This window comes from Erinaceus europaeus, chromosome 3 (genome assembly GCF_950295315.1).
Source record: "Erinaceus europaeus chromosome 3, mEriEur2.1, whole genome shotgun sequence".
Taxonomy (NCBI): domain Eukaryota; kingdom Metazoa; phylum Chordata; class Mammalia; order Eulipotyphla; family Erinaceidae; genus Erinaceus; species Erinaceus europaeus.
In genome coordinates this window covers 66,695,088-66,715,651 of record NC_080164.1, presented here as the reverse complement: position 1 = coordinate 66,715,651, position 20,564 = coordinate 66,695,088, and the positions used below count along the sequence as shown (strand labels likewise).

The 20,564-nt window shown below is 41.8% G+C and overlaps 1 gene segment (V, D, J or C); it reads right to left on the bottom strand.

The window, feature by feature from the left end:
- Positions 1–8,807: 8,807 nt before the first annotated feature.
- Positions 8,808–9,336, bottom strand: LOC103126595 (immunoglobulin kappa variable 1-39-like). The segment is given in 2 exon segments: positions 8,808–9,130; positions 9,261–9,336. Coding segments are annotated over 2 exon segments (378 nt in total).
- Between the last annotated feature and the right edge of the window lie 11,228 nt (positions 9,337–20,564).

Sequence of the window (20,564 nt, the reverse complement as noted above, 5' to 3'; positions counted from 1 at the left end):
CTATCAGCCATGACTTCACTCTTGTGTGTCTATTGACCTCCTTCTCCTCTCCCAACATTCCCCATTGTTCAAAGAACTTCTCCCTATCCTCTAATGTGTATGCCCCCCCCCCCTTATGTTCTGGTGTAACTTTACCTTATCCTTCCATGTCAACTCCTCATCACCCAGCCCCTGCCTCCTAGTCTCTCTCATTCCACGGCTCACCTTATACAAACAAGGCGAGTTCCAGTGGCTGACCTCCCTCACCAGAACAAAACGAGTGGTGTTCCTTCCTCTGGTCTTCAGCATTGGGTTGACCACCTCTATCAGACTTGCTGGTGGTGCCCGCGGCCACTCCCTTCACACCACTGGACTCCTGGGAGAACAACTTCAACAATCCTTAGACTTCACAGCGGAAAGCCTCTAGTCCTTACAATGACAGATCACTTCCCTTGCAAAGGTGACCCTTCAGAACTGTCATGCCCTAGATTTTCTGACAGTGGGAAGAGGGGGTACATGCCTGGCCCTGCAAGAAGAGTGCTGTTTTTTCATAAATGAATGGGGACTGGTAGAACAAAATGTTAAGACACTCCATGAACTCAGTCGTGATTTAACAAAACGGCTTGCTCCTTCAGCCCTGGACTCTTGGATGTCCTCCCCCATGTTATCTGGGATTCTTCCCCTCCTGACCCCTTTCTTTGCTATTAGCATGCTGCTCCTTGTCGCCCCATGCACCCTGCAGTTCCTAAGGAACTGCCTCCAGGACATGGTCCTTGCGACAGTCCAGAAGGTCTCGGTCCAACCCTACTCTCCTATCCCCACAGATTACTTGGAAGTCATGGCCGACCTTCTTTAACAGAAGAAAAAAAGGGGGAATTGTGGGTCTGATGTGTGTTTGAGCATGGATGGCTGACCTCACCCCCACCCTGGAAGCTCATCTATCAGCCTCCCCTTGGCATGCCAGCCTTGTAGTCGAGTGATATATGGCAAGAGTACGCTGGAGAATTCAAACCTTCCAATCAGTCTCGCCACATCACCCACCCATCTGAAGGGAGGATGGACAACATACTCTGTTTCACCTGAGGAAGATGGGTCCTGAAATTGGGGCATCTTGGAACATTCCTACTCATGACCACAGAATATGAGCTCAGATCTACAGGGATGCAGAGGTCACATAGGCTCTTAAGCTGAATATGGGCCTCAGACCAGATGAAATCGATGAAATATCGTCAACAATATTTATACCCCTTTCCTATATTTGGGAGCTACTCTCTTCCCTGATCCAACTTTCTGGTCTTTTTTCCAGCCATGGTATCATCTCCCCAGACAATAATTTGGATCCACCTGCATATCAGATTTCAGGCTTAGGGGAAAAAAAAAACACTAGTATATTCATGGGCCCTTTGGAATATAACTAAAATAAGCCCACTAGCTATCTACGAAATGAAGATCCCCCCAACTCTTCATCTGCACTATTCCAACCTTTAGGTTCATGATTGGTCAACAATTTGTTTGGCTTTATATGTTAATTCTTTTTTCAGTCACCAGGTTCCAGATGCTACCATGATGCCAACCAGACTTCCCTGGACAGGCAACCCCACCAATGTATCCTGGAGCTCTGCTTCCCCAGAGCTCCACCCCACTAGGGAAAGAGAGAGACAGGCTGGGAGTATGGATTGACTTGTCAACGTCCATGTTCAGTGGGGAAGCAATTACAGAAGCCAGACCTTCTACTGTCTGCACCTTCTACTCCCAGACAAAACCATAGGATAAGAGGGGTACAGCCCCACACAATTCCCACCACCAAAACTCCGTATCCCCTCCCCTCCCCTGATAGCCTCCCTATTCTTTATCCCTCTGGGAGTATGGACCCAAGGTCTGGCTTCTGTAATTGCTTCTCCACATGTATGTTTGGGAATCTCAGGACTCCCCAAATAGGGCCCCAGCTGATGGTAGGTCCTGATAGTGACCAGGGTCATCATTAAAGTCTGCCAGTCTCTTGCCCTTATTCAGCTTTTGCAGTCCTTACGTTGATAAAGCTAGCTTTGGAGTGAGTGAGGGAAGTGTAATCGTAAGTAGGTGAGGAGGGTATTTAAGTCTAAGTAGATACTATTTCATTATAAACTTTATAGTGTCTTTTTAGGCCTTTCTACTTGCTTGCTACATATAGTGACTCACTGCAGACTACTGTGTACTTTTGCTTTCAGGTATATATTTTGCCCTAATTTATGGATACATGTGAACATATGCCCTGTCTCATGGGACCTGGTCTATATCTAGGTTTTGGGACTTTGTTAGGAAGTGAACAACCTGGAATGGAATTAGAGAATCCTAAAACCTGGAAGCAACCCAGGTGCTCAACAACAGATGAATGGCTGAGAAAACTGTGTTATGTATGCACAATGGAATACTACATCATTATTAAGAACAATGAACCCACTTTCTCTGACCCATCTTGGAGGGAGCTAGAAAGAATTGTTAAGTGAGCTAAGTCAGAAAGACAAAGACCAGTATGGGATGATCTCACTCATAAACAGAAGTTGAGAAAGAAGAACAGAAAGGGAAATGCAAAGCAGGATTTAACTGAATTTGGAGTAGGGCACCAAAGTAAAAATTTCTGCATTGAGGGTGAGGGTGGATGTTCTACTTTACTGGTGGTGGTGGTGGGGGGAGGATGATGTTTATGAGCACTCCTACCAGTCCCGATTCATTCTTGCAGGAACCTCCCACTTCCTCTATAGAGTCTATATTTCCCCCCAGTCCTGGAACCTCTAGGGTGGGGCTCACTTTCCTGCATGCTTCTCTCAAGTCATACCAAATGATATTGCATCTGCTGATCCCAACCTAATCAAAGCAACAAGTACCACCTCAGCATGCTTCACTTCAGACTGTGTCCAGATTCGTCAGGCATGGAATGTCAACCCTTCAGCCTCATTACTCCGATGAAACCGTTCCTTTCATAGAGTTCTTTGTTTTATAGCCTAGTGTTTAAAATGTGGGGTTGGAATTTTGGGACACTGGAGATTTGGTTTTTCTCACCTTTTATCCTAGTTATATAGAATTGTGCATTAAAATCTTTCAGGCTTAGGGCAAGAGAGACAGCATAATGGTTATGCAAACAGACTCTCATGTCTGAAGTTCCTAAGTCCCGGGTTCAATTCCCCTGCACCACCATAAGCCAGAGCTGAGCAGTGTTCTGTTGTTTCTCTCTCTGCATCTCTCCCAAAAATAAAATAAATAAAAATTTTTTAAAAGTTAAAAAAAATCTTGCAGGCTTTGCTTGTTGGTTTATCTCTGCATTGAGGACCAGCATAAGGATCCCGGTTTGAACCCTTGGCTCCTCACCGGCAGGGAAGTCGTTTCACAGGCAGTGAAGCAGGTCTGCAGGTGTCTATCTTTCTCTCCCCCTCTCCGTCTTCCCCTCCTCTCTCCATTTCTCTCTGTCCTATCCAACAATGATGACATCAATAACCACAACAATAAAACAAGGGCAACAATAGGGAAAAAATATTTATTTATTTATTTTCCCTTATGTTGCCCTTATAGTTTAATATTGTTACTTTTGCCTTATTGCCTTATTGTTTAATATTATTACTACAACAATAAAACAAGGGCAATAATAGGAAAAAATATATATATTTATTTATTTTCCCTTATGTTGCCCTTATTGTTTAATATTGTTGTGGTTATTGATGTCATTGTTGTTGGATAGGACAGAGAGAAATGGAGAGAGGAGGGGAAGACAGAAGGGGGGAGAGAAAGACAGACACCTGAAGACCTGCTTCATTGCCTATGAAGTGACTCCCCTACAGGTGGGGAGCCAGGGGCTCAAACCGGGATCCTTATGCCAGTCCTTGTGCTTTGCACCACATGCGCTTAACCTGCTGAGCTACCGCCCAACTCCCAATAAATATATTTAAAAAAAATAGATTCTGAAAACAACAACAGAGACATATGGACATATGAAGTTATTCAAAAAAGTTAATATACACATTATTGACTTGCCAGAGGAAGAAAGAGAGGGAAGGGAAGAAAGCATTCTGCAGGACATAATACCTGAGAAGTTCCCCACTCTAGGCAACATAAAATGCATAAAGGTTCAAAAAGCTCAGAGGGTCCCAAACAGAATTAACACAGACTTAAAGACACCAAGACATATCACATTTAGAATGAAAAGGAATAAAGATAAAGAAAGGATCTTGAATGCTGCAAAAAGAAAAATAGAGTCACCTACAGAGGAAAACCCATAAGATTAGCAGCAGATTTCCCCACACAAACACTACAGGCCAGAAGATAATAGCAAGATATCTATCAAGTGCTCAATGAGAAAGACTTTCAACCAAGATTACTCTATCCTGTTAGACTGTCATTCAGACTAGATGGAGACCTAAAAAGCTTCTCAAACAAGCAACAGTTGAAGGAATCAACTATCACCAAGCCTGCCCTGAAAGATCTCCTCTAGACAACCAGATCACTATAAACATGCCATATATCAGAACACTCTAAAAACTACAATAATAGCATTAAAATATCTTCATTCTATAATATCAGTAAATGTCAATGGCCTGAATTCACCTATTAAAAGGCACAGAGTAGGAAGGTGGATCAGAAAACACAACACAACCATATGTTGTCTGCAGGGATTCCACTTATTTCAACAAGACAAACCTAGACTCAAAGTGAAAGGCTGGAAAACTACCATACAAGCCAAACCACAAAAAAGGGCAGGAACAGCTATTCTCACTCTGACATGATAGACTTTAAAACAAAAGCATAAAATATAGGGATGGACATTGCTTAATGCTCAGAGGATCAATCAGTCAAGAGGTCTTAGCAATTATTAACATCCACATACCCAATGTGAGGCCATCTAAATACATCAGACATCCACTGAAAGGGCTACAGCAATATTATCAGCAGCACAGTAATAGTAGGAGATTTCAACACCCATTGGATGTTACACCAGAAACTGTCAAATACTTAGAGGAAAATATTGGCAGACTTCTTTGCTATCTAAATTTTAAAGGCATCTTCAATGAAACAAACCCAGTTAAAAAAAAAAAAGTTGAGCAATAAACACAAAGGAGAACTTGGACTGGGTCTGGAGTATTGCACCAAAGTAAAGGACTCTGGGGTTGGGGGAGGGGAAGGACTCAGGTCCTGGAACATGATGGCAGAGGAGGACCTAGAGGGGCATTAGATCGCTATGTGGAAAACTGAGAAATGTGAACAGGGGTAGATGGCATAATGGTTGTGCAAAGAGTCTTTTTATTCCTGAGGCTCCAAAGTGCCAGGTTCATGGTGAATTCCCCTTCTTTACCCCATCTTGAATGGAGCTCGAAGATATCTGTTAAGTGAGATAAGTCAGAAACAAAAGGATGAATATGGGATAGTCTCACTCATAGGCAGAAGTTGAAAAACAAGATCGGAAGGAAAAACTCTAAGTAGAACCTGGACTGGAGCTGTTGTAGTGTACCAAAGTAAAAGACTCTGGGGAGGGGAGAGTGTTCAGGTCCTGAAACATCATGGCAGAGGAGGGCCTAGTGGGGGTTGTATTGCTATGTGGAAATGTCATGCATGTATACACTATTGTATTTTACTGATGAATGTAAACCATTAATCCCCCAATAAAAAATGTTTTTAAATTGCACAAGTTGCAGGTGTGAGTTATGACTGATATAGCTTTTTTTTTTTTTTTTTTACTAAGATTATATCTGGTTGATATAATCTTGTCATAGAACTGTGATTCAGAGATAATAAGACACACAGATCCCAGTGAATAGGCATGAAGCAAACTGTGTTGCTTTGGAATGAATTACAAGTTAAGATCCCAAGTTTTCAGATGGTCGGGCCAGGCAGTGGTGCACTGGGTTAAGCTCACGTAGTACAATGTACAAGGATCCCCCATTAGGATCCCAATTCAAGGATCACTAGGATCCTGAGCTCCCCACCTGCATGGGGGGGTCACTTCACAAGCAGTGAAGCAGGACTGTAAGTGTTTCTTTCTCTCTCCCTCCCTGTCTTCACCTTTACTTTCAATTTATGTCTGCCCTATCCCAAAAATAATAATAAACAAATTTTCAGATGGTTTATTAGGGACCACACTCAGAAACTCAACTCTTGCTCCGGTGAGCAGACAAGTAAGAGAAAAGTAGCCAGAATAAGATAAAAGATACAGGCATATAAGTTTTCAATATAATTTAGTCTATTTTCATACTGAAAATATTTTTATTATCTTTTCCATTGAGACAGTCACAGTCTGGGACTTACAGAAGTGTGGCCATGGAATAGCAGCAGACACAGTTTCTTATGCTAACATCAAAAATTGACAACCAATTTGAAATTACCAAAGCTCTTCAAACTACAGCTAAGACTTCCAAAGAAGCCTCAGATATGTGTTCACACATGTGTCAGGGAGCCAAAGGAGCACAGAAGACCATCCAGGCCTGGATAAAGACATACTAACAGCCAGGAACTTCTGGATCTTAACCCAGGAATTCAGGGGAGTCAAGATTCTTACCACTGACAAGAATTTTTCACAGTTCAGGGAAATTTTATGGCAGAGAAGCTATATGGTCTGTTGCTTTACCAAGGTAGATTTGTAGGAGGGTAAGTATAAGCTGGATGGAACAACATGTCTAGTTTCTTTGAACATGCAGAAAAAATCAGCTGTGACATAGCTAGCCCTTTGAGGTCTGGGTACAGGCTGAAAATCTACGGAGAGACCCTATATAACTTGGCTTTTAATAACAGCTTAAGGGAAAAACTTGAAATCCCCTCCCACCCAATTCCCCCATGTGGTGAATATAAAAAACGGGGAAGGGAACTCCAGCACCGTAGCAATAGCACCACCTACTGGTTCAACAATAGAAAGCATGCTAAATGCACAAGCAAAAGAAACGTCGGAGCAAAAAAATACCACGAAAATGACCAACCTTATTACAGAAAGGAAACAGAAAAACTCCAGGAAATTACAAAATTATAAGACTTATTAACGAAGGAATATTAAAAAGACATTGTGGGGGAGTCCGGCGGTAGCGCAGCGGGTTAAGCGTATGTGGCGCAAAGCACAAGGACTGGCTTAAAGTTCTCGGTTCGAGCCCCCGGCTCCCCACCTGTAGGAGGGTCGCTTCACAGGCAGTGAAGCAGGTCTGCAGGTGTCTGTCTTTCTCTCCCCTTCTCTGTCTTCCCCTCCTCTCTCTATTCCTCTCTGTCCTACCTAACAATGACGACATCAATAACGGCAACAACAATAACTACAACAACAAGGGCAACAAAAGGAAAAATAAATAATAAATAGAATTTTTTTTTAAGTCATTGTGGGAACAATCTAAGAATCCAAGCATAGTATGAAGAATCATACTCAATAATTGAAAGAATAATTAACTAAAGAGTTAGAAAATACAAAAGAAGAATTCCAAACAGAGTTTGCTGTAATATTAGAAAACATGAAAGAGAAACTCCAATCAGAGTCCACTAAAAAGTTATAAAGTATAAAAGGAAAACTTCAGAGTTTCAAGATGTAAAAACACCTTCAATGTAGTACAGGCTCACATTACAATGTTCGGAGGTAGACTCAATCATGCAGAGGAGGGAGTATCTGAGTGAAAACTACAATGAACTCACTCTGAATTCATAGATGATGGAAAAGAAAGGTATAGGAAAAATAAAGCAACTTTGAAAAGTAACAGACTGCATCAGAAGGGCAAACATAAAAGTGATAGGTATTCGTTAGGGAGAAGACAGGTTGAAGAGAGAAGAAACCAAGTTCAAAGAAATCACAGGGGAAATTTTCCATTCCTGGGAAATCTTCAGCACATAGACATCCAGAAAATGAATGAACCCAACTTCCTGATTCCAAAAAAGACACCATCAAGACACATCACTGTAAAATTATCAGAATTCAAGGATAAAGGAAAAAAAAATGTTACAGGCTACTAGAGAAAGGAAGTGACATAGAAGAGGAAAAAGGAAAAACTACTCAGAAGTATTAATAGGTATAGGTGTGACTTAAAATGTAGAGAAGGTTGGGCTATAGAAAAAAACGGGCAAATAAATATAAACATAGACAGACAGTTATAGAAATAATAGCCTACATCTGTGACTTGGGAGAACTACTGCAGTTTTCAGTGGAGGAATAGGGACACAGAACTCTGGTGCAGAATTATACACCTGTTATCTTATAATTTTATAAATCACTATTAAGTCAGTAATAAAAAATTAAAAAGAACACATAGTAAGCATTCAATTAATGGTGGCTGCTATTATATGACTCTAATGGAATTCTCAATCAACATGAAAAAGGTGAAAAGAAGGAAGGAAAAAAGAGGGAGAGAAAGAAGAAGAGGAAGAAAGGAAGATGTGTTTGTGGCCTGGAAACTGCCGCAGTGGATCAAGGAATTGGACACTCAAGATTGAGTTTTATGTGTTCAGTCCCTAAAATCCCATGTACCCGTGTGAAGCTCTGGTTTTCTTGGTTTCTCCTGTTCTCTCTCATGAATAAATAAATAAATTATCTTTTTAAAATGACATTTTGTTTGGATTATCCAGAGGGGTCTCTCCCTTCCTGAATGAACTCAGATAATGCTGTACCCCAGACTCCTCAGGCATCCTCATCTGTGTTAATTACGTCAGCAGAGCTGATGTCTGTGCTGCCGGGATGATTGGAGGAAAACAACTGAATGCTGAGGAGACTCCTTGTCTCTGCTACCAAGACCTTCCGGTAAGCACCACAGCAAGGCCTGCAACTAAGGAAGTTATTAGCAGACGGAGGGGCGCAGGAGAAGCAGCTGAGGCAGCTCAACCTCACACATCTGCCCCTGGGTGGTTTACGTTCTGCCTTGTAGCACAGTGCGAGGCATGTTGTAAGCCTGCTGACAGTAGTAAGTTGCAATATCATCAAGCTCCAGGTTGTTGATGGTGAGAGTATAATCTGTCCCAGATCCACTTCCACTGAAGCGGGATGGAACCCCAGACTGCAGATTGGATGCTCTAAAGATCATGAGCTTTGGAGCTTTCCCTACTTTCTGCTGGTACCAGTGTAAGTTGTTATAAATGCTCTGAATGGCCTGGCAGCTGATTTTGACTGTTTCTCCTTGAGATACTGGCAGGGAGGATGGAGACTGGGTCATCTGGATGCTACATTTGGCATCTGAGATAAGAATTGAAAATAAATAAATAAATACCAGTGTCCACACTGTTCATCATATCTTAAGAGGACTTCTCTGGGTCAGGCAGCACTGCCCATACCGGGGTGAGCACATTCTCAGTGCTTCTCTCACCTGGGAGCCAGAGCAGCAGGAGGCTGAGGAGCTGAGCTGGGGCCCTCATGGTCATGTGATGTCCTGACTGGGACTGAGTCCTGCAGAGACTAGGACCAAGCACTGATAAATGTTGAGGACTGTGGTTGTGCTCTGGAGACATGCAAATTATCAGAGGCTGGGGCACACTGGTCACAGCTTCAATATCTTCTTCTCTGAATCACAACACAGATGCAAGAGCTTCCCTCTGCCCAAGCTGCATGAAAGCAGCACACACTGGACTCCAGAGAACATGCTTCTCCAAAGGGCCTGCAGGACATAGCCACTGTATTGTCTAATAAGTATAGAGTTCTATTGGTCTCTTCAGCACATATTACACACTTTTTTTGCTTGCTTTCAACAACACAGGGCCTATAATATGGCACTCAAAATGTTGTAATACTGTTTTTAATTTTTTTATTATCTTTATTTATTTATTGGATAGAGACAGCCAGAAATCAAGAAGGAATGGGGGGATAGAGATGAAAAGAGACAGAGAGAGATACCTGCAGCACTGCTTTACCACTCGTGAAGCTTTCCTCCCTGCAGTTGGGGACCAGGGACTCAAACCTGGGTCCTTACTCATTGTAACATGTGTGCTCAACCAGGTGTGCCACCACCCGGCCCCTATTTTTAATTTTTTTATTAGTGATTTAATAATTACTAACAAGATTGTAAGATAACGGGTACAAATCCAAATCCACACTGTTCCCACCACCAGAGTTCTGTGTCCCATCACCTCTATTAATAGGAAGCTTTCCTATTCTTTATCCCTCTGAGAACATGAACTGAAATTCTTTATGGGGGTACAGAAGGTAGAAATTCTGGCTTCTGTAATTGCTTCTCCATCGGACATAGACACTGGCAAGTCAATTCATACCCCCAACTTGTTTGTATCTCTCCCTAGTGGGCTAGGACTCTGGAGAGGTGTGGTTCCAGGACACAGCGGTGAGGTCATCTGCCCAAGGAAGTCAGGTTGGCGTCCTGGTAGCATCTGCAACTTGGTGTGCTATAAGTTGTTTTTATATAGATGTTATTGTGGCCAGAAGTTTGCCTCTTTTTTTTTTTTAATTCCCTTATACTTTTGGTGTAAGTCATTTTCATAGCTAGCAACCAGAGATGCAATGAAGGCAATTAAAGAGTGTAGCTGTCTCCACAAGAGACTTTGATGCCTGTAGTTCAGAAACCACCAGGTTTGATCCATGGTGCCACCACTACCCAGAATTGAGCATTTCCCTGGTAAGTTAAAAAAGAAAATAAATACATATTCAATCATATGTTTTATTTATATTTTTAATTGGGAGGATTAGTGGTATACAGTCAACAATAAAATACAGTAACAAAACCCAAAATACAGTAGCTTATACATGTATAGTATTTCTCAGTTTTCCACATAACAATTCAACCCCATCTAGGTGCTCTGACATCATGTTCCAGGACCTGAAATCCCCCCCCCCCAATCCTTTACTTTGGTGCAATACACCAAACTCAGTCTAAGATCTGCTTTGTATTTTCTTATTTTCCAACTTCTTTTTAAAAATTTATTATTGGTGACTTAATAATGATCAACAAGATTGTATAAGAGGGGTACAATTCCTACAATTCCTACACCTTCCATTGGAAGCTTCTCTATTATTTATACCTCTGGGAGTATGGACTAAGGATCTATAAGGGGTGCTCTAAGGTGGAGGTCTGGCTTCTGTAATTGTTTCTCTGCTGTACATGGGCATTGGCAGGTCAGTCCATACCCCAAGCCTATTCTATCTTTCCCTACTGGGGTAGGACTCTGGGAAGGTGGGGTTCCAGGACACATTGAAAGCTTACTTAAATACCTGATATAAAATATTTTTGCTGGGTCCAGGTGGTGGTGTAGCATGTGCTACCTGGTTGAGGGTACATGTTGCAATGTGCAAGCATTTAGGTTCAAGCCCCCAGTCCCCACCTGCAGGGAAAAGCTTTGGGAGTGGTAAAAAAAAAACAAAAAAAAAAAACAAACTAAGTGATTGACACACACATTTCACAGGAATGTTGTCTCTCCCTGGGGCCTAGGAATAAAAATCTATCAGAGCTTCTGAATCAAAATAATTTGAAAAGTCAAGGGGTAAAAAAACTCCCTTCAAAGGTAACCTGATAGCCCAATTTAAAACCACAGGCAAGGACAGAGGTTTTATACCCTATTTCGTGAACATAAAACCCACAGCTAGAACCTGAACCTGGTGATCTGTTATACTACCTAACTACTACTAAAGAGGTTTCTTAAGGGGAGAGTGCCTTCTAGAGGATAGGACTAAAAAAGCAAGGAGAGAGAGAGAGAGAGAGAGAGAGAGAGAGAATTATTAGTGTTTTCTTGGGGGCAGGCTGTGGTACAACTAGTTAAGTGTACATATTCTCATGCACAAGGGACCCAGGTTTAAGTCCCTGCTCCCCATCTGCTGAGGGGAACCCATTATCTATGTGAACAGTTTGAAAATGATAAAAAAAAAAAAAAGTCAAAATGTCATGCTTTCTCTTATTACATATTTTACTCTTGAAAAATATCCTTTTTCCAAAATATATCCAAATGCTTATAATTCAGATGAGATGGGCCACATCTGGGGAAGTAGGCCACAGGATTTCAAAGTTCGTGAGTTTGTATCATTATTTACTTTCTTTCTTTCTTTTTTCTTTCTTTCTTTATTCCCTTTTTGTTGCCCTTATTATTCTATTGTTGTAGTTATTGATGTCATTGTTGGATAGGATGAGAGAAATGGAGAGGGGAGGGAAGATACAGGGGGAGAAAAAGATAGACACCTGCAGACCTGCTTCACCACTTGAGAAGCTACTTCTCTGCAGGTAGGGACCCGGGGGCTCGAACCAGGATCCTTACACTGGTCCTTGCACTTTGTACCACCTGCGCTTACCCCACTGCACTACTGCCCAACTCCCAGTATCATTATTTTCTATGATAACACAGTTCATGGACAGTAACAGAGGCAACAGCCACACAGGTGGGGGTGTTGATATCAATTGAAGGAAGGCTATCTGTGTAGTATGTGTGTGGGGACAGCAGGGGGCTGGGACTCTGCCCCTTTTACTAGGATCCTGAATCTGCTCTAAAATAACATTAAAAAGAATTCTTGTCAATGTTTACATTGAAGCAGTGTTGCTTTACAAGACTGTTATTACTTCAGGGGTACGGTTTCACATCTCCCCAAAATATGTGCTTACATTTGCTCAAGACCAAAGTGCCAGATGCTTCCACTTTGGGGAGATGTTTCCCACACCCTTGCCATAATCACACATCCAGGGGCCTATAGATCATGCACCCTCAGACCTTCAGACACAGACTAAAGCATTATTTAAGGTTTGCCCTACCTGTTCCCTTGATTTGTCTCTTGAATCACACATAGGGGTGGTGGGGAGGGGAGGCTTTGGGGTACCACTGTTCCCAATGTGAATTTGCCCTCCTGTTATAGTCATATCCTTTGAGACAGAGCCTGTTATATTTAAATGTGTGACTTTGAGAAACATTACTTTTTTGTATTTATTTACCTATTTATTTATTTAGAGAAACACTCCTTAAGGAAAAAGGACCTGTTGTTCTCTGTTTAAGAAGGAGACAGTAAGAGGTGGATGAGGATGCCATTGATGCGGAAGAGAAATGTATCAGCACCTGAGGAAGCTTGTGAGCCTGCAGCCTCCTCCATGTGGCACAGGAGTTCTCACTCAAGTTCTCCCTCAGGTGATAAAAGGTAGAAGTGGGAAGCCAGAAAATAGCATTTTCTTCATTTTACTATCTCTGTTGCCTTCTTCAAAGTATGCTACATGCTTTTCTTGCTTGCTTTCTACAACACAGGAACTAAATGTACAACACTCAAACAATTGCAAGGTATTTACTTATGTGGCAATTATTGCAGCCAGAGAGATTTCTTATTTGTTTTGATTCCCTAATATTTTTGGTGTAAGACATCTTCTCTTTAAATTTTTATTTATTCCAAAACAAGAGACCCCTCACAGAATGGGAGAAGATCTTTACATGCTATACATCAGACAAGAGGCTAATAACCAGAATATATAAAGAACTTGCCAAACTCAAAAACAAGAAAACAAATAACCCCATCCAAAAATGGGAGGGAGGGGACATGGACAGAATATTCACCACAGAAGAGACCCAAAAGCCCAAGAAACACATGAAAAAATGCTCCAAGTCTTTGATTGTCAGAGAAATGCAAATAAAGACAACAATGAGATACCACTTCACTCCTGTGAGAATGTCATACATCAGAAAAGGTAACAGCAGCAAATGCTGGAGAGGTTGTGGGGTCAAAGGAACCCTCCTACACTGCTGGTAGGAATGTCAATTGGTCCATCCTCTGTGGAGAACAGACTGGAGCTCTTGGGAGGTTAGAAACGGACCTACCCTATGCTTCTGCAGTTCCTCTCCTGGGGATATATCCTAAGGAACCCAACACACCCATCCAAAAAGATCTGTGTACACATATGTTCTTAGCAGCACAATTTATAATAGCCAAAACCTGGAAGCAACCCAGGTGCCCAACAACAGATGAGTGGCTGAGCAAGTTGTGGTATATATACACAATGGAATACTACTCAGCTATAAAAAATGGTGACTTCACCGTTTTCAGCCGATCTTGGATGGACCTTGAAAAATTCATGTTGAGTGAAATAAGTCAGAAACAGAAGGATGAATATGGGATGATCTCACTCTCAGGTAGAAGTTGAAAAACAAGATGAGAAGAGGAAACACAAGTAGAACCTGAACTGGAATTGGCGTATTACACCAAAGTAAAAGACTCTGGGTGGTTGGGGGGAAGAATACAGGTCTTTCAGAGGACCTAGTGGGGGTTGTATTGTTATATGGAAAACTGAGAAATGTTATGCATGTACAAACTATTGTATTTACTGTCAAATGTAAAACATTAATTCCCCAATAAAGAAATAAAAAAAACAGAAAAAAAAGAATCCAGATCTTAAAAAGATATTTATTATTTACTCAACAACAAGACAACAAATAACCCCATCCAAAAATGGGGGGAGGACTTGGACAGAATATTCACCACAGAAGAGATCCAAAAGGCCGAGAAACACATGAAAAGATGCTCCAAGTCTCTGATTGTCAGAGAAATGCAAATCAAGACAACAATGAGATATCACTTCACTCCTGTGAGAATGTCACACATCAGAAAAGGTAACAGCAGCAAATGCTGGAGAGGGTGTGGGGTCAAAGGAACCCTCCTACACTGCTGGTAGGAATGTCAATTGGTCCAACCTCTGTGGAGAACAGTCTGGAGAACTCTCAGAAGGCTAGAAATGGACCTACCCTATGACCCTGCAATTCCCCTCCTGGGGATATATCCTAAGGAACCCAACACATCGATCCAAAAAGATCTGTGTACACATATGTTCTTGGCAGCACAATTTGTAATAGCCAAAACCTGGAAGCAACCCAGGTGTCCAACAACAGATGAGTGGCTGAGCAAGTTGTGGTATATATACACAATGGAATACTACTCAGCTGTAAAAAATGGTGACTTCACTGTTTTCAGCCGATCTTGGATGGACCTTGAAAAAATCATGTTGAGTGAAATAAGTCAGAAACAGAAGGATGAATACGGGATGATCTCATTCTCAGGCCGAAGTTGAAAAATAAGATTAGAAAAGAAAACACAAGTCGAACCTGAAATGGAATTGGAGTACTACACCAAAGTAAAAGACTCTGGGGTGGGTGGGTGGGTGGGGAGAATACAGGTCCATGAAAAATGATGAATGAAATAGTGGGGGTTGTATTGTTAAATGGGAATCTGGGGAATGTTATGCATGTAAAAAAAAAAAAAGAAGTAGAAACGCAAAGCAGAAATTGACTGAGTTTGGAGTATGGCACCAAAGTAAGAAAGCAGAAGTACACTAGAGTTTGCAGTGAGTATCCCCCTAACACTTCCTCTCCACTATTCCAAGCTTTGGGTCCATGATTGCTCAACAATTTGTTTGGCTTTGTATGTTAACTCTCTTTTCAGTCACCAGGTTCCAGGTGTCATCAAGATGCCGGCCAGGCTTCCCTGGATTGAAGACCCCACCAATGTGTCCTGGAGCTCAGCTTCCCCAGAGACCCACCCTACTAGGGAAAGAGAGAGGCAGACTGGGAGTATGGACCGACCAGTCAACGCCCATGTTCAGCGGGGAAGCAATTACAGAAGCCAGACCTTCTACCTTCTGCAACCCACAATGACCCTGGGTCCATGCTCCCAGAGGGATAGAGAATGGGAAAGCTACTGGGGAGGGGGTGGGATATGGAGATTGGGCGGTGGGAATTGTGTGGAGTTGTACCCCTCCTACCCTATGGTTTTGTTAATTAATCCTTTCTTAAATAAAAAAAATTTAAAAAAATTAAAAAAAAGATATTTATTATTTTTGGATATCTATATGTAAAGAAACTGATAGGGAAAGGGAAAATCAACAGGAAGAGAGGAAGAGAGACATTTGCGGCACTGCTTCACTGCTTGCTTGCAAGATGGGGATGGGAAGCTTAAAGCCAGGTCCGTGAACATTGCATCATGTATGCTCCACCAGCTTCACTACCTCCCAGTCCAAGACATTTTCTTTCCTTTCTTAAAAACTTTATTAGTGATTTAATAATGATTAACAAGATTGTAAGATAACAGGGGTACAGTTCCACATAGTTCCCACCACAGAGCTCCATGTCCCATCCCCTCCACTGGAAACTTTCCTAATCTTTATCTCTCTCAGTATGGAGTATGAATGGACCAACTATTCTTTGTGGGCTGCAGAAGGTGGAAGGTCTGGCTTCTGTAATTGTTTATCCACTGGCATGTGTATTGGCAGGTCAATCCATAACCCCAGCCTGTTTCTATCTTTCCCTGTTGGAGTAGGGCTCTGAAGAAGTGAAATGCCAGGACATATTGGCGAGGTTGTCATATTGCCCAGGGAAGTCAGGATAGCATCATGGTAGCATCTGCAACTTGGTGGCTGAAAGGCAGTAAGATATAAAGCAGGATAGATTGTTTAATAAACAGGAATCAAGAAGTTAGAACAGAGAAGATGAAACTATGGATCTTCATGTGGGAAGATGGTAGGAAGTCTATTTTAGGTATGTTCCAAGAGGCCTCTGACTTTACTAATTTTTGCCCAAGCCTGATAGCTAACATGCAGGTGGACTAAAGGTATTGTATGAAAAGATGGTGTCAGAGTTTAGAAAAGGTCTAGAAGGCTGGATTAGGGCAGAGAGTAGCTCTTAAATATGAGAAAACTATATATAATGAACTACTAACCCTACCAATCTAACCTAAAGTCCCTGTATATTCATGTTTAGCAAAGGAACCTGTATAACCTCTATGTCCCTGTCAGTCTGAGTTCACAGGCCATGGACATAGCTAGGAACACTTTAGGCTGTACTCATTTCAAGACCAATCTTCCTTGAGTGGCAGACTAGGTTGACCCAGCCTCTTTTCGGAGAGGGGGACAGTCCCAACCATTGCTGCTCTGCTTTGAGGCCAAGGTCATAGAGAGGCCCACAAGAGGGCTTATGATGATGTTCCTGATGGAAGTGACAAGTGATGGTGAAAAAGGGGGGGGGGTCTATTAGTAGTCTATGCCCATCATATCTTTGTGGGCTCCAATCATGATGAGAGATTGGATGAAAAGGGCTATTAGTAACACACCACAATGTCTACATGTTGAGGCAGTCCAGGAAATGTATGTTAGCATGCCAGGCTTGTGGCTGCTTCAGGTTTGCATAGCTCATGACCTAATTACTTTGCAGGGCTGACAACTTCTGTAACTTCTCAAACACTAATAGATGTCTATAGAGCCAGAGCTCTGCACCAAAGCACCTGAAATAGCATGATAGGAATCCAAGATGAATGAGGAGCTATGTGACTTGTTGGCCCTTGTAGTCATATATCTGCTAAGATCCCATTAAGGGTACTAGTTAGAAGAAACCATGAAATATTATTAGCTTGTTAGAACAGATTTGACGGCCTTGCTATTTGTTACCTCTGGTGCAGTCCTTTTGCAGATGTCCCTTCTCCATTTTGTTCCCCTTATTAATGAACTATTATGCCTTTTGCTGATGGAAGTTGTTTTGGAGTTCCTTTGATGTATTGCGTAACTAATAAAAAAGAGGGTATCCTGACAGAGTACCTAGTGGGGGTTGTATTGTTATGTGGAAAACTGAGAAATGTTATACATGTACAAACTATTGTATTTACTGTTGAATGTAAAACATTAACTACCCAATAAAGAAATTTTTTTTAAAAAAGGGTATCCTATGGTCAGCGCTGCACAGTTTGCTGTCTTCTCTAAGGACAGTAAGAGATGTATATCATACTGAACCCCCCCACCCCAAAACTCCAGGCTTGTCTTTGGGTTGTTATTTATTTGAATCCTACATAGAGGCTATAAGCCACAGCAGAAAGCACATCTTCAATATTTGCTCCATATATTAAGGGGAAAGTTAGCACCAGAGTCAGTTTCCTAAAACCTGGATGAAGTTCCATCAATTCAGGAGGAAAAACTGTAGAAACTATAAGCAGCCTGAGAGCTTCCTAAGATTTCTGCTGCTACTAGGTGAGAAGGTACCTGCCTCAATGCTGCTTTACATGTTATGGGGACAAAGCTAACCTGTGATGCTGCCAGTCTGAGGACTGAGGAACCTAGACCCACATAAACTATGAGAGCAACTGCTGCAGGTCGTCACTAAGTAGAAACGCCTGACACCTGCAGCATGTCAGTGTGAGTGATGGGCCTCCCGCAGTGATTCCAGTGCTACCTGGTATTTCTTTCTATTGATCACCAGCCCATACACCTTCTGCCATTCACTGTCTCAGATCTCACTTTCTGGTTCTTCCCATGCTTCCTTGGGCAAATCTTCCTTCTTCCAGAGTGATCCAGCCAACTTTCAGTGAGAAATCTGAGTCTTTCTTTTGAGGACATCACCGGGAAAAATGTAACAAGCGAATCAAAAGTCCTCTGACACTGAAAACTTTTCTATAAATTTACAAAAGCTTACTTAATTACCTCAATAGAAAAAAAAAAAAACTGGATCAACTAGGAATACCAAAGGAGACCACCCGGACCGAAACAAGACAGGACTAGAATGACCACAGGAACCCAGTAAATCACTCGTGAGTACAAACACGCGTGGCTGGTGACAGAGAGGAGAGAGGGGCCTAAGGAGAGATTAAGTGGCTGCTAACAGTTCAACAGATTATCAGTGGAGACACCACCTCCAGTCTGCTCCACAACAAGGGGACAGCTGAAGGGAGGAAAGGACTCCCCAGAGACTCACTAAGTGCAACTCTGAGTCTCCATTGCTACTACCCTCAGAATCTGGAGCAGCGACAGGGAGGGACACCAGGGGACAGAGATCTAACCGGGAAACTCAGGAGAAGACCTATACCTCGGTGGCATAGCTGAGGGGCTGTGAAAGTCTCTTTGCATAACCACTAGATTATCTCTGCCACACCCTGCTTTATCTCTTGGTCAGGAGTCAGTGATTAAGCTAAGAAGCCTATTGATAGTTTAAAAGCCCTCAGGCTCCCATAGCCTACAGGGAAGAAAAAAAAGAGGCTTTTACACCACTGAGCTCCAACTCAGGGATTGAAAAAACTGTTAACATATATAAAATGGTTAAAACAACAAGAAAAAATATTGGAGACTCGAACCAGGACAAGAGTCCAGCTAAAAGTCCTCCAGAGGGTGAAGCACAAAACAACGAGTTCAACATCCAAACATTAGCTAAGGAAATAATAACAGGAGTGAGTAAAGAATTTGAAAAAATTGTAATCAGAAATGCAGGAACAACAAATGAGAAAATGGAAGAAAATTCTAATTATCTCATGGTTATTAGAGAGCTGAAAGCTGAAATTGCTGAGCTAAGAAGGCAACTAGCTGAACAAGCTAAAACAGTATCAGAGCAAGGCAACAAAATAGATGAACTCCAGAAAGCAGTAGAGGGCAGAGAGAATAGAATCTATGAGGCTGAAGACAGAATTAGCAAGATTGAGGATGAATTAGAGACAACTAAAAAAGAAGTAAGAGATCTCAAAAAGAGATTAAGAGATGCTGAAAACAACAACAGAGTCCTATGGGATGACTTCAAAAGAAACAATATATGCATTATTGGCTTACCAGAGGAAGAAAGAGAAGGAGAGGAAGAAAGCATTCTCCAGGCCATAATAGCTGAAAATTTCCCTAGTCTAGACAACACCAAAGACATAAAGATTCAAGAAGCCCAGAGGGTCCCAAACAGAATTAACCCAGACCTAAAGACACCAAGACATGTCATACTTAGATTGGAAAGGAATAAGGATAAAGAAAGGATCCTCAAGGCTGCAAGAGAAAAACAAAGAGTCACCTACAAAGGAAAACCCATAAGATCAGCAGCAGACTTCTCCATACAAACACTACAGGCCAGAAGAGAATGGCAAGATATCTATCGAGTGCTCAATGAGAAAGGCTTTCAGCCAAGAATACTATATCCTGCTAGACTGTCATTCAGACTAGATGGAAGCATCAAAACCTTCTCAGACAAGCAACAGTTGAAGGAAGCAACCATCACCAAGCCTGCCCTGAAAGAAGTTCTGAAAGGTCTCCTATAAACAAACAGACCACCACAAATAGGACATATATCAAAACACTCTAAAACTCTACAAGAATGGCGTTAAAATATCTTCAATCTTTGATATCAATAAATGTCAATGGCCTGAATTCACCTATTAAAAGACACAGAGTAGGAAGATGGATCAGAAAACACAGCCCAACAATATGTTGTCTACAGGAAACTCACCTAACTCAACAAGACAAACACAGACTTAAAGTGAAAGGATGGAAAACTATCATACAAGCCAATGGCCCACAAAAAAGGGCAGGAACAGCTATTCTCATATCTGACATGATAGACTTTAAAATAGATAAGATTAAAAAATATAGGAATGGACACTACTTAATGCTCAGAGGATTAGTCAATCAAGAGGACTTAACAATTATTAATATCTATGCACCCAATGAGAAGCCATCTAAATACATCAAACTTCTATTGAAAGAGCTACAGCAATATATTAAATGGACCTACCCTATGACCCTGCAATTCCCCTCCTGGGGATATATCCTAAGGAACCCAACACATCCATCCAAAAAGATCTGTGTACACATATGTTCTTGGCAGCACAATTTGTAATAGCCAAAACTTGGAAGCAACCCAGGTGTCCAACAACAGATGAGTGGCTGAGCAAGTTGTGGTCTATATACACAATGGAATACTACTCAGCT